General features: G+C 47.3%; 1 protein-coding gene across 3 annotated transcripts in view; it reads right to left on the reverse strand.

Moving 5' to 3' along the window:
- Window positions 1-7,012: 7,012 nt before the first annotated feature.
- GDPD5 (glycerophosphodiester phosphodiesterase domain containing 5) overlaps window positions 7,013-13,369 on the reverse strand; it is a 168,423-nt gene continuing 162,066 nt past the window's right edge. For all 3 annotated transcript variants that reach the window (XM_083499662.1, XM_083499661.1, XM_083499663.1), the window contains 2 exons: window positions 8,641-8,753; window positions 7,013-7,593 (listed from right to left, as the gene is read on the reverse strand). In XM_083499662.1, the coding sequence (XP_083355788.1) occupies window positions 7,478-7,593; window positions 8,641-8,753 (229 nt within the window). In that variant the 3' untranslated portion in view covers window positions 7,013-7,477. The remainder of the gene's footprint in view (window positions 7,594-8,640; window positions 8,754-13,369) is intronic.

The raw sequence follows: 13,369 nt of genomic DNA on the forward strand, positions 1-13,369 counted from the left end.
ACGCCAAAAACCTACATCAAAGAGCAAAATAGACTGTATAAATTTAATAAGAAATATAAATATATTTTAGCACAGGCTTTACTATCCTACCCTTGACCTCAGGAGCTCAAGAAAGCATTCCTTAGGTAGCTCCCATTTCACCTTCGCAGCTTAGACCCAGCAGGTTGCCTTAAAACTTGAATTGAATTGAACTGAATTTTACTATTACGGTCACAGACCAGTTCCGGCTCACTTACAATATCAGGAAAATCATAAAACATTGAATGGCAATTGGGTATGACAGAGGCAATTCAGATATAGTGGCAGTTAAAAATATATATTAAATCTTGATCACTAAAATATAACCTAAAATTTTCGTTTAAAACCTTAATCGTTTTGGTAGTACAGCTTGCTCCCTAAGTTTTATGGCAGTCGCATAGAATTTGGCAACCCTTAGCGTGATCTCTTGATCCTTGTCCTCTGCCAGGAGTTTTAGACATTGAAGTTCGGACCCATTTGGAAATTTTTGTATTTTGGGATAAATACTGAGCCTATATCCCCGTGTAAACGGCAGTGTAACAAGACATGAGAGACAGTTTCTACCTCCATCAAGCCGCAGGAATTCAATTCAATTCCTAGGAAAAGTGAACGGGGATTCGAACCCAAGACCTTGCAGATGACATTCAGCTATATACCCATGCTAGTGGAGCAGCTTGATCTAATATGGGAAAGGACCACATCTCAATGGTAGAGCATATGCTTTGCACTTCCTCCTGTCCCCAGGTAGGGCTGGGAGAACCCCTTGCCTGAAACCCTGGGCAGCTGCTGCTGCCAGTCAGTGCTCAGCTTGAGGCACCAACATTCTGTAGAAGGCAGATTCCTACACCCCCCCTCGCCTGGTCTCTTTGCTTATAAGGCATCATCCCCTTTGTATGGGAAGGTCTTTCTCACCTGTCTGATGGAGATCCCATCACCTGGAATGGAAGGATAACGGCTCAGGTGTATGTTCTTCCAAAGGCATTGGACCGAAGAGCATCACGGCTTGGTTCTGGCAACCCCTTGCCCGATGTAAACTGGCCAGCAAAAATAAAATAGGACACTCCCTTTGCCTTTGCGCTTGCCCAAGACAAATAATAACCCTCCAGTCTCCAAGCCACAAAGCAAGAGACGATCGGTTCGGCTTTGTTCCTGGTAATTATGATGCGCTCGGCGGATCTGCCTGGCATTCGCTGCAGCTGCCAAGTGACGGCTCAGGCAGGGGGAATCTCCCTGTCGCCTCTGCAGAAGGGAGGGCGTGGGGATGCAGAGGGGAGATCACCCAGGGGAGAGCTTAGAGTCAGCGGCCCATCTGGAAAAGCAGTTGTGGCCCGGAGGAAAAGCATCGTTCGAGAGAGAGCCTGGCAAATTTGCACGGAAAAGGAGACGTATTCAGGGTGGAATGGCCCAGGTTAAGCCCACAGCCTAGTGGATCTGGCAACACAGGGTTCCTGATGTCCGCAGCCCCTGGTTCACCTCCTTAAGCCACTTAGGGAAAGCTAAGCGGGATTCCCAAGACCCTGCAGACGACGCTCAGTTTTATAGCCATTCTAGAACAGCTGGCACTAATACGGGAAAGGGTCTCAGCTCGGTGGTAGAAAATTAGTTTTGCATGTAGAGAATCATAGAGGCATGGAGATGGGAGGGACCGCGAGGGTCATCTAGTCCAACCCTCTGCAATGCACGAATCTTTTGCCCAATGTGGGGCTCGAACCCGCAGCCCTGAGGTTCAGAGTCTCATACGCTTCTGAATGAGCTATCCCAGCTAGGTAGAAGGCGCCAGGTTCAATGCTGGCATCTCCAGGTAAGGCTCCTTTTTGGCTAGCTCTTCCGAATTGACTTTGGAGATATCTCCTGAATTTTTAAGCAAAGCAATGTTGCAAAATAATTAAATATGGATGTATATAAAGGTAAAGGGACCCCTGACAGTTAGGTCCAGTCGCGGCCGACTCTGGGGTTGTGGTGCTCATCTCGCTTTATTTTCCGAGAGAGCCAGCGTACAGCTTCTGGGCCATGTGGTCAGCATGACTAAGCCGCTTCTGGCGAACCAGAGCAGCGCACGGAAACACCGTTTACTTTCCCGCCAGAGTGGTACCTATTTATCTACTTGCACTTTGACGTGCTTTAGAACTGCTAGGCTGGCAGGAGCAGGGACCGAGCAACAGCTCACCCCGTCACAGGGATTTGAACCGCCGACCCTCTGATCAGCAAGCCCTAGGCTCTGTGGTTTAACCCACAGCGCCACCAGCATCCCTATGGATGTATATACATGCATTTAATTCACACACAGAGAGAGAAAGAGAATCCTGTAGTTTGTTAAGGGTTCTTGGATTTGTAGCTCTCTGAGGGGAAAACTACAGCTCCCATAGTTCTTTTGGGGAGTTGGTGCTCTTTAAATGCATGGTGTGTGCAGCCCATGTGAATAGGTCCTCCATTGTATTAGCTTTCTGGAAGAAGAAAAATGCATAGAAAGAAGACGAATAAACTTTGGGCTTAAAAAAAAGAAAAGAATCCCTGGCAGATGGCCACCCAACCGCTGCTTGAAATCGTCCGAGAAGAAAGAGTCCACCACCTTCCGAGGGAGACTGTTCCCATCAAACAGATTTCACCGTCAGAAAGTTACTCCTAACGTTCATTCAGAATCTCCATTCTTGCAATTTGAATTCATTGGTTCAAGAATACGACAATGCGCTTTATGTGCGGCTTCCTTGCGTTTGATCTGGAAGCTGCCGTTAGTGCAGAATGCTGCGGCATAATTGCTGACAAGGCAAGGGGTTTTTCCACCCCCTGTCTGCATATACAGTGGTGCCTCGCAAGATGAAAAGAATCCGTTCTGTGATTCTCTTCGTCTAGCAGTTTTTTCGTCTTGCGAAGCAAGCCCATTGACGGATTAGCGGATTAGCGCTATTAGCGTCTTATCGGATCAGCTGATAAGCGGTTTAGCAGCTTAGAAAAAGGGGGGGAGGGGAAAAAACCCGCAGGAACTCGCAAGACATTTTCATCTTGCAAAGCAAGCCCATAGGAGATTCATTTTGCGAAGAACCTCCAAAACGGAAAACTCTTTCGTCTAGCGAGTTTTCCGTCTTGCGAGGCATTCGTCTTGCGGGGCACCACTGCAACATCTCTGTTCAGGGACCTGATTGCTTGAGCCAAGTTCAAGGTGTTAGTATATAAAGCCCTGAACAGCTTGGAACCAGTTTACTTGTAGGGTCACCTTACCTGTATGTGGACATTCAATCTGCAGGACTCACACCATTAAAGGTGCCAAATAATATTTCACCCTTGTAAGAAATCAATCTTTTAGTGTGGCAGAACTCGCACTTGGAACTCCCTGCCGGTTGACATCAGTACCTTCACTGTACAGTGGTACCTTGGTTCTCAAACGCCTTGGTACTCAAACAACTTGGAACCCAAACACTGCAAACCCGGAAGGAAGTGTTCCAGTTTGCAAACTTTTTTCGAAAGCTGAATATGCTCCGTTTTGAGTGTTACGCTTCCGATTTGAGTGCCGCACTTCCGTTTTGAGTGTTATGCTGAGGTCTGTCTGTTTTTGCTATTTATTTTGTGTTTTTGTGGCTCTTTTTTGTTGTTTTTGTGACTGTGTGGAACCCAGTTAAGCTACTGATTCGTTAATTGTGTGACTGCAGTACATTGTTTATTGCTTTCATTTTATGGATCAATGGTCTCGTTAGATAGTTAAATTCATGTTAAATTGCTGTTTTAGGGGTTGTTTTTAAAAGTCTGGAACAGATCAATCCATTTTGCATTACTTTCTATGGGACAGCACGCCTTAGTTTTGGAACGCTTTGGTTTTGGAATGGACTTCCGGAACGGATTAAGTTTGAGAACCAAGGTACCACTGCACTCCTTTTGACACCCCGCTGAAAACATTTTTGTTTAGGAAAGCCTAACAAGACATGTAAAATGTCGACAGGTGTTTTTAACCCGGTGTGCTGATTTTATTTATTTGCGGACTGTTTTAAAGAGCTGATTTTAACCGGTCATTTTGCCCCTCTTTTTTGCTTCTGTAAACCACTTTGATATTTTACGAGGATCAAGCAGTACATAAACCTTGGGGAATGAAAATACATCTCCTGGGGTTGTCAGTCCAGGAAAACATCTGGAGAAACCCCTTGTTTTAAGAAACAATGTATCAGTCTTGCATTGCATCTTGACTCGGCCTCCCCTAGAGCAGCAATTCTCAACCTGTGCGTCCCAAGATGATATTGGACTACAACTCCCATCATTCCTAGCCAGCATGACCAGTGGTCAGGGATGATGGGAGTTGTAGTCCAACAACATCTGGGGACCCACAGGTTGAGAATCACTGCCCTAGAGAGAGATCCAGGAAATGAGATTTGCTCCTATATGTGGGATATACTGCTTGCAGCCTTTATTCTTAGCGCAGCCTTCAGTGGGGCCACCCGCTGATCACCCCACAACTGCTTTTTGCCATGCACCATTCTCCCTCTCAGAGCCGTCTTTCCCATTGGTCTTGGTGGTTCGTTGCGCCAGGGCGCAGGCCTCTCAGAGGCGCCCCAGCGAGTGGGGGAGCTGCGCGGCTTGGCACCAGAGGAGTCTCAGTCTGCAGCGGATCCTTTGCCTCAGGTGGCAGCTGAACCAAGTCTGGGGCCTGATCCTGAAGAGTCCCAGTCTGCACAGGTTCCCAGCTGGGCCGAGTCAGGGGCCTGAGCCTGCCCTGGCTCCAGATGCGGAGATGACCTCGTTGCCTCCAGCTGGGCCATCACTTACAGCTGCTCCACTACCGGTTGGGTCAGGGGAGGCTGAGGCGGCCCCTGGGTCTAGTAACCCACTGACGGCTCCCAAGCTGCAGAGACTGAGGTCTGAGAGAAGGAGAGACCTGAGTACTCGCAGGAGGAGTGCTCGCTGTCGGGCAAAACAGGGAGGTGAGTCGCCGGGGGATCAGGACTGGCCGCTACCCCGACAAAGATAAAAGGCAGTCAGACCTTGCCCCAGGTTGCGGGAGCAACATTGCTGTATGCTAGATCCTGCCTGAGATTCTGAAAGCCAGCATGGTGTAGTGGTTAAGAGCAGTGGACTCGTAATCTGGTGAACCGGGTTCGCTTCCCTGCTCCTCCACCTGCAGTTGCTGGGTGACCTTGGGCTAGTCACACTTCTCTGAAGTCTCTCAGCCCCACACACCTCCCAGAGTGTTTGTTGTGGGGGAGGAAGGGAAAGGAGAATGTTAGCCGCTTTGAGACCCGGAGGACAGGCTCACACTTCAAAACGACCTGGACAGATTAGAAAACTGGGCAAAAACAAACAAGATGAATTTTAACAGGGAGAAATGTAAAGTATTGCACTTGGGCAAAAAAAATGAGAGGTACAAATACAAGATGGGTGACACCTGGCTTGAGAGCAGTACATGTGAAAAGGATCTAGGAGTCTTGGTTGACCACAAACTTGACATGAGCCAACAGTGTGACGCGGCAGCTAAAAAAGCCAATGCAATTCTGGGCTGCATCAATAGGAGTATAGCATCTAGATCAAGGGAAGTAATAGTGCCACTGTATTCTGCTCTGGTCAGACCACACCTGGAGTACTGTGTCCAGTTCTGGGCACCACAGTTCAAGAAGGACAGTGACAAACTGGAACGTGTCCAGAGGAGGGCAACCAAAATGGTCAAAGGCCTGGAAACGATGCCTTATGAGGAACGGCTAAGGGAGCTGGGCATGTTTAGCCTGGAGAAGAGGAGGTTAAGGGGTGATATGATAGCCATGTTCAAATATATAAAAGGATGTCACATAGAGGAGGGAGAAAGGTTGTTTTCTGCTGCTCCAGAGAAGCGGACACGGAGCAATGGATCCAAACTACAAGAAAGAAGATTCCACCTAAACATTAGGAAGAACTTCCTGACAGTAAGAGCTGTTCGACAGTGGAATTTGCTGCCAAGGAGTGTGGTGGAGTCTCCTACTTTGGAGGTCTTTAAGCAGAGGCTTGACAACCATATGTCAGGAGTGCTCTGATGGTGTTTCCTGCTTGGCAGGGGGTTGGACTCGATGGCCCTTGTGGTCTCTTCCAACTCTATGATTCTATGATTCTATGAGACTCCTTCAGGTAGTGATAAAGCGGGATATCAAATCCAAACTTCTTCTTCTTCTTCTGTACCTGTCCTTGCCTGGTTTCCTGCCTTGACCCTGTCGGACTGACTCCTAGCAAAACCTACGGATTCTGGACCGGACCTGGACTGCGGTTCTTAGGTTACCCCCGGGGCCAGCACAGCTAAAGACGGCCCTGATCCCGGTCGTTGTCCTTCTCCTGCTTCCTGGCCAAAGGCGGCGCACAGCCTTCCTGGGCGCCCCAATGCCAGAGAGCATGTCCGCCAGCACGTTTTCCTGCTTGATCACCGCCACCACGCTGGGGATCGGGGTGGTGGGGGAGGCAGAGGACATTTTCCACCACCCCTTTGCTTGTTTTGGAGTTGCATGGCGGGCGCCAGAGGGATCTTTGCTCCCCGGCGCCGGATATGCGTAAGACGGCCCTGCTCTCTCTTGCCGCCATCGAGAAAGCAGGAAGATCAGAGTCGTTCCATGTTCAGGCTTGTAAAATACTTCCAGTTAACGTCTCCCTTCTTCGTGCTTGGAGCTTTTCTCGGTCTGCACAGCATCCTACCTGCAAATCAGGATCGGGAAACCTCAAACCCATTGAAATCGGCCCTCCAGGGCTCTCTATGTGGCCCCCAGCACCCCTCACAAGCCCTGCTTCTCACCCCAAGCACCCTTGCCCATCTTCAATGCGTCCTTGGAATGTACTGTATTTTTCGCTCTATAGGAGGGGGAAAGGTACGTCTTATAGAGCGAAAAATACGGTATTTCCTCCCCACTTTTGCTTCTGGCTCCGCCACCAGTCACATGGCCCTTGGATCGTTGTCCAGATGAGCAATGCAGCCCTCAGATTTCAGGCGGGACACCTTCCCAGTGCCCGGAAGATTTCAAACCCATAAAAATACGGATAATAACCACGCTTCGCCAAGAGGTCACAACATACATCTTTAAATAAGTTCAGCTAACAATCGCTGCACCGAGGAGAGGAGAGAAAGACAGTGGGGTTCCTTCCGTCACATGACCCTGCACGACGTTGGACTACAACTCCCATCAGATGTAGCCATGCATGGTCCTGGATGATGGGACTTGTAGTCCGGCAACACCTCTGAAGGCTATCTTCTAGCGGGTCCCATCGCCAGATCGCTCCTCGCAAACATGCCGAATCCTGCCCCACCCGCCCCCAATCCCATGATAGGCAAGAAAAGGGGTCACAAAAAGGGGGGATATTTACAACAACGACAAAAAATTCAAAGAAACCCAGTCCAGCTTCAGTTTCCAGAGAGGCACCAGGCCACCCGCACGAAGTCCGTTGCATTAAGAGTCCCAGGCAGTCCACGCAAGGACCAAGGAAGCGCCGGAAGGTTCCAGAGCCCCCCAACCGCTCCCCCGCTGCCCCCTCAGTTGATACGAAGCTTCACTTCTCGGTGGTCCAGGGGGGTGACGACTTCGTTGGCGTAGCCGTTCTCCGAGCACAGAGAAAGCTCGTCCGTCGTCTCAATGCCGCTGTTGATCTCTGAGAAGGAAAGAGAAAGTGGGGTGTTAGAAGGCGGAGAGGGAAGGATCTTAACAGATGCTGCGGTTAACAAGAGGCAGTGCGGTGTAGTGGTTAGAGTGTCAGACTAGGACCTGGGAGACCTAGCCTTGTATCGCCATCCTAGGCTTCATCAGTAGAACAGGCTCATATGTAATATTACACAATAGTGGATCTTATAGCAACCAGTACTATGCTATAAGATCCACTATCCTGTAATATTACATATTACATATTGTCTTAGACTCTGTGAAAGGATTCTGTGGAACTGTAACAACCCTTCGTGTGGATTATTGGACTCTTTGAAGAGACAGGTGGAATAGAGACGAAGAAGAAGAAGAAGAAGAAGAAGAAGAAATTATTTATACCCTGCCCTCCCCAGCCAAGACCAGGCTCAGGGCGGCTAACACCAAATATAAAAACAATTGATTGAAATACAGCTTAAAAAACAAGATTAAAATACATTAAAAAATTAAAATGCAACCTCATTTCATTGGAAATTCAATCAAAAACTTTTTGGGGGATAAAAACATCAGTCTTTGCCAAGGCTAACTATCCAGACTGGTCCTACATGGGCCAGAAAAAAGCCAGGGAAGTCCCCAAACAGGAGTTCCAACACAGAAGAAGAAAGGAAAAAAGAAAGAGGGGGGAGGGAATCAAATTGATCTATAAATACTTATACATGTATGGACCTTATGCATGAACCAACTAGAGAATGAACTGATCCACTGGGTCTTCTGCTTTTTTCATTGAACTTTATGAGACCTCCGCTGAAATCTACAATTTGATACAATGAATAGTATGCCTTATTTATTCAAAAGTACATTACCATCTAAAGCAGCGACTCTGCAAAACCTTGGGCTGGGTCTGTAATGTTTAAAAAAGACTTAACCTTAGCCGCATGACAATGAATTTCTGGCGAGATTCGAACTGAAGACCCGAAGAATAGCAAGACATCCCCACAGGAAGTTACTTCTCTGCCGCAGATCAAGTTATAGCCACGTGGAATCCAGCCTCGAATTGCCTCACCTGAGAAGATGAGTTTTTCCTTCATGATGTTGACATCCCGGCTGGACCTTCGGACAGCAGCGCTGAGCATGATCTGTTCGGGGTTGTAGCTGTGGATGCTGCCCATGCGCCACCTGAAACGGACAAGGAGAATGTCGGGAACCAAACTTTTCATGCGCCTGACCAGGTTTCCAGGCAAGGAGCTCACAATCCATGGGCTCTCAAACTCATGAGGAAGCGACTCTGCGCTATTCTCCTAGCACAGCGACAGAAAACTCGTTTTCCTTCTGTTTTGAAACTCTGCAAGCTGGCCTGACCGTCTCAGGGGCGGCTCACAGAATAAAACACAGAATAAAAACAAGTAAATAATTATAAAAACAGAAGGACAATAGCCTCCCCACCTTCTCACAGACACGTTTAAAAGACTACAGAATATGAATCAGCCCAAGGCCTAGTTGAAGAGAAACATTTTCGCCTGGTGCCTAAAAAAAATACCGTATTTTTCGCTCCATAAGACACCCCTGACCATAAGACGCCCCTAGTTTTTAGAGGAGGAAAACAAGAAAAAAAATATTCTGAACGAAACAGTGGATGTATGATTTTTGTGGTTCATGATGTGGCCACAGACATGATATGTGATTTGACGGTGAGTTTGGGGTAGCCCAATGGAAAAATCCTGAGGATCCATGTGGATCCATGCTTTGTAACCATGTTTTTGCGGCATTGTGGCCCCACAAAACACTGGATGCGTGTGTGTTTTTGGTGCAGGCTGTAGCCATGGACATGCTATGTGATCTGATGGTGAATTTGGGGTGACCCAATGCAAAAATCCTGAGGATCCATGGGCTTTTACCTCCCCCCTCCCAGACAGCCTCCTTTATCGCTAGTGTCCCTTATCTCCCTCCCGATCCCACCGATCAGCTGCTTCCTTTCAACACTCCCTTCCCTCTTGTTTGCCTTAGTGTCTTTTTCTTAGCTGGAACAGTTGTCTGCTCCTCCTTTTCTTCTAATTTTTCTCCTCATTGCTTGTTTTAGTCTTCCTGTCTCCTCTCCTTGCAAGTTCACTGTCTTTACCTCCCCCCTCCCAGGCAGCCTCCTTTATCTCTAGAGTCCCTTATCTCCCTCCGATCACTTGCCAATCAGCTGCTCAGCGGCTTCCTTTCAACACCCCCTTCCCTCTTTCTAAAAAAACCCCAAAACCACGATCTGCTTTTTGCCCCTGGGCAATTCGGCTCCAGGGACCACGCATTCGCTCCCTAAGACGCACAGACATTTCCCCTTACTTTTTAGGAGGAAAAAAGTGTGTCTTATGGAGCGAAAAATACGGTATGTAATGAAGGCACCAGGTGAACTTCCCTGGGGAGAGCATTCCACAAGCAGGGAGCTGATAAATAATAACGCAATAAAAATAAGATAATAACGTGATGAAATCGAAAACAGCAACCATTAACAGCACATTTATTGAAAAACCAATTACAGTGGTGCCTCGTAAGACGAAAAGAATCCGTTCTGTGATTCCCTTCGTCTAGCGGTTTTTTCATCTTGCGAAGCAAGCCCATTGGCGGATTAGCGGATTAGCGCTATAAGCGGCTTATCTGCTGATCGTATCAGCTGATAAGCGGCTTAGCGGCTTAGAAAAAGGGGGGGAGGGGAAAAAACCCGCAGGAACTCGCAAGGCATTGTCATCTTGCAAAGCAAGCCCATAGGAAATTTGTTTTGCGAAGCACCTCCAAAACGGAAAACTCTTTCGTCTAGCGAGTTTTCCGTCTTGCGAGGCATTCGTCTTGCGGGGCACCACTGTAATGCTATTTAGTTTAATTGATCTAACAAAACTGATGGACTCCCCCCTCTTAAAGAGCGCAGGACTGCCATGCCTCAAGGACTGCCTCTCTGCATAGGAACTGACCCAGACCCTGAAATCATCCTTTGGGGTCCTTCTTCATGTGCCCCCAACACGAGGGGTCCAGAGGGTGGCAACATGAGAACGGGCCTTTTCTGCAGAGCCGAGCACAGATTCCGTGACTGGCTCCTCTCAAATTGGAGCGGGGGGGGGGGGTTAGTGGGAGGGGGGGGCCGCAATTCTGAATTTATTGTTACTCATGTTTTATACTGTATTTAATGCTGTTTTTTGTTGCATCAATTAAGTGTTTTACATTTGTTGTTAGCCACCCTGAGCCTGGTTTTTTGAACCGGGAAGGGCAGGGTATAAATAAAAAAATATTATTATAATGAACATGCTTTCAATGGAAATATGAGAAAGGACCAGAGGTTAGCAAAAGTATTGCAAAAGGAGGCAGCTGCTCAGTGACCAACACCCTCCCTGCTCCAGCAAAGCAAAAAAAAGGTGTGATGAGCAGGATTCGATCTCAGGTCTACTGGGAGGGGTGATGCTAAGCAAAACAGGCACAGGGAACTTAATCCGACCAAGGGGAACAGGAGTCAGAGCGAGTCTGAATTTTCCAGTTAATCATTTCTGGCTCTTTTGAGTCTGACACAAAGCGTGAGAGCCTTGGGCTTCTCAAATTACCACTTAAAGCAGCGACTTTGCAAAAACCTTGGGCCGGATCTGTGATGTTTAAAAACCCCGATCCGTTTATTTATTTATTTTAAATCAAGCCATCTAAAAAAGGTGACCCTGATTGATTGATTGATTGATCGATTGATCAATCAATCAATCAGATTGTTAAAGAGTGTGTGCGTGTGTGTGCGCGCGCACACACACACACACATATTAAATCAAATTAATCAAATTAATAAAATAAAATCATATATAAAAGGGGAGCCTCACTTAAGCTTGTGTTTGTCATCTGCACTTTTTAAAAGTGCCTCCAACACACACACACACACACACACACACACACACACACACACACACCACACACACAAAAGATCAAATACATACGTAAGATTAAATACGAACACCAAAAACACAAACAAAGCAGCCACACCCCACCCCAATTTCGTCTTCGTTGCACCTCCTAGTGGTCATTTAAATCACCCACCTAAGACCACCAATGGATGCGATTTCAACAGGCCTGTGTGCTAGCATCAGGTCTGCTGCCAAATCAATAAAAAAAATAGAGGAGTCGGCATTTTGCTCCAGGTGCACCCAGCTTCTATCCCCACCCCAAGGGGACCCTGAAACCAAAAGGCCCTCTTGCTGGGAGAATGGGCTGCACTGCTTCTGGAATGAGAAGCTTGCAAGCAATTTTGCATTTACAACTCCCCTTCCAAAAATAATAATAATAATAATATTTGTACCCCGCCCATCTAGCTGGGTCTTCCTACATCAGGGGCAGGTAACCAGTGGCTCTCTAGACGTCAGACTACAATTCCCATCAGCCCATGGTCAGGAATGATGGGAGTTGTGGTTCAGTAGTACAATGGGACCTTGGTTCTCAAACGCTGAAAACCCAGAAGTAAGTTTTCCGGTTTTCGGACATTTTTTGGAAGCCAAACTTCCAATGCGGTTGTCGGCTATTGTTTCCAGGGTGCCTGCACCAATCAGAAGCTGCGCCTTGGTTTTCGAACATTTCAGAAGTCAAAAGGACTTCCGGAACGGATTAAGTCTGGCGCTTTTGTTTTTGCTGTTTATATTGCGTTTTTGTTTTTGAGGCTTTTTCCGTTCATTTGCTTTTGTGACTGTGTGGAACCCAGTTCATCTACTGATTGATTGATTGATTGATTGATTGACTGCGCAAATGGATAAAAGCCCCCTATCCAAACAATGACTATCATCAGTGCAGGTAAGAAAAAATAATAATTTTTATTTTTATCATCTACAATACTGTCTTATTTATTTTATAGTACAGTACATTGATTAGCGCTTTCATTTTACAGATCAATGGTCTCGTGAGAGACTAAAATTCATGTTCAATTGCTGTTTTTATGGGTTGTTTTTAAAAGTCTGGAACGGATTAACCCGTTTTGCATTGCTTTCTATGGGAAAGCGTGCCTTGGTTTTGGAACGCTTTGGTTTTGGAACGGATTAAGTTTGAGAACCAAGGTACCACTATTTGTGGAGACCCGCAGGTTACAGATACCCTGCTCCCGACATTTTATTGTATTTTGTTTTCTTTTTTAAATTTGTAGAGAGTCCTATACCGGCAGGTCTCCAAGAGGTTCACAACGTAACATCACAAAATAAAAACACAGAATAAGTTTGGCCTGGTGCGGTTACGCCCAGGGAGGTACAAAAGGCTCGCAAGTCCCCAAATTTAGCAGAAACCCAGTATGATGACCAGCACCCGGGGTTAGGTCGAATACACACACCCTCTCCCCTCCCCTCCGCCACAAACCATCGCCGTGGTGCGCAAGCTTCCTTGTGCAAAGACGCCAATTGCGCACACACACACCCGTGTCAAATGCAGCCCTCGAAGAGCCAAAGGGAGTTGCTCTTCGAAAAAGGGGAGGAAAGAGAGAGGGTCAGGAAAGGAGGAGGAGGAGGAGGAGACGCTGAGCTGATAAAAGCACAGACGTGGGCGGAAGCAGCCGGGATGAATGACGGAGGAAGATGACATCAGCCAAAGCGCTTCTTCTTACTTCCTGCGATCGCTGCTGTTCCCGCCAAGTCAAAGAGATAAATAATTACAGTGGTACCTCGGGTTCAGTACTTAATTCGTTCCGGAGGTCCATTCTTAACCTGAAACTGTTCTGAACCTGAAGCAGCACTTAAGCTAATGGGGCCTCCTGCTGCTGCCGCACCGCCGGAGCACAATTTCTGTTCTCATCCTGAAGCAAAGTTCTTAAC

This window comes from Podarcis liolepis (genome assembly GCF_965112155.1).
Source record: "Podarcis liolepis genome assembly, chromosome: 4".
NCBI lineage: Eukaryota > Metazoa > Chordata > Lepidosauria > Squamata > Lacertidae > Podarcis > Podarcis liolepis.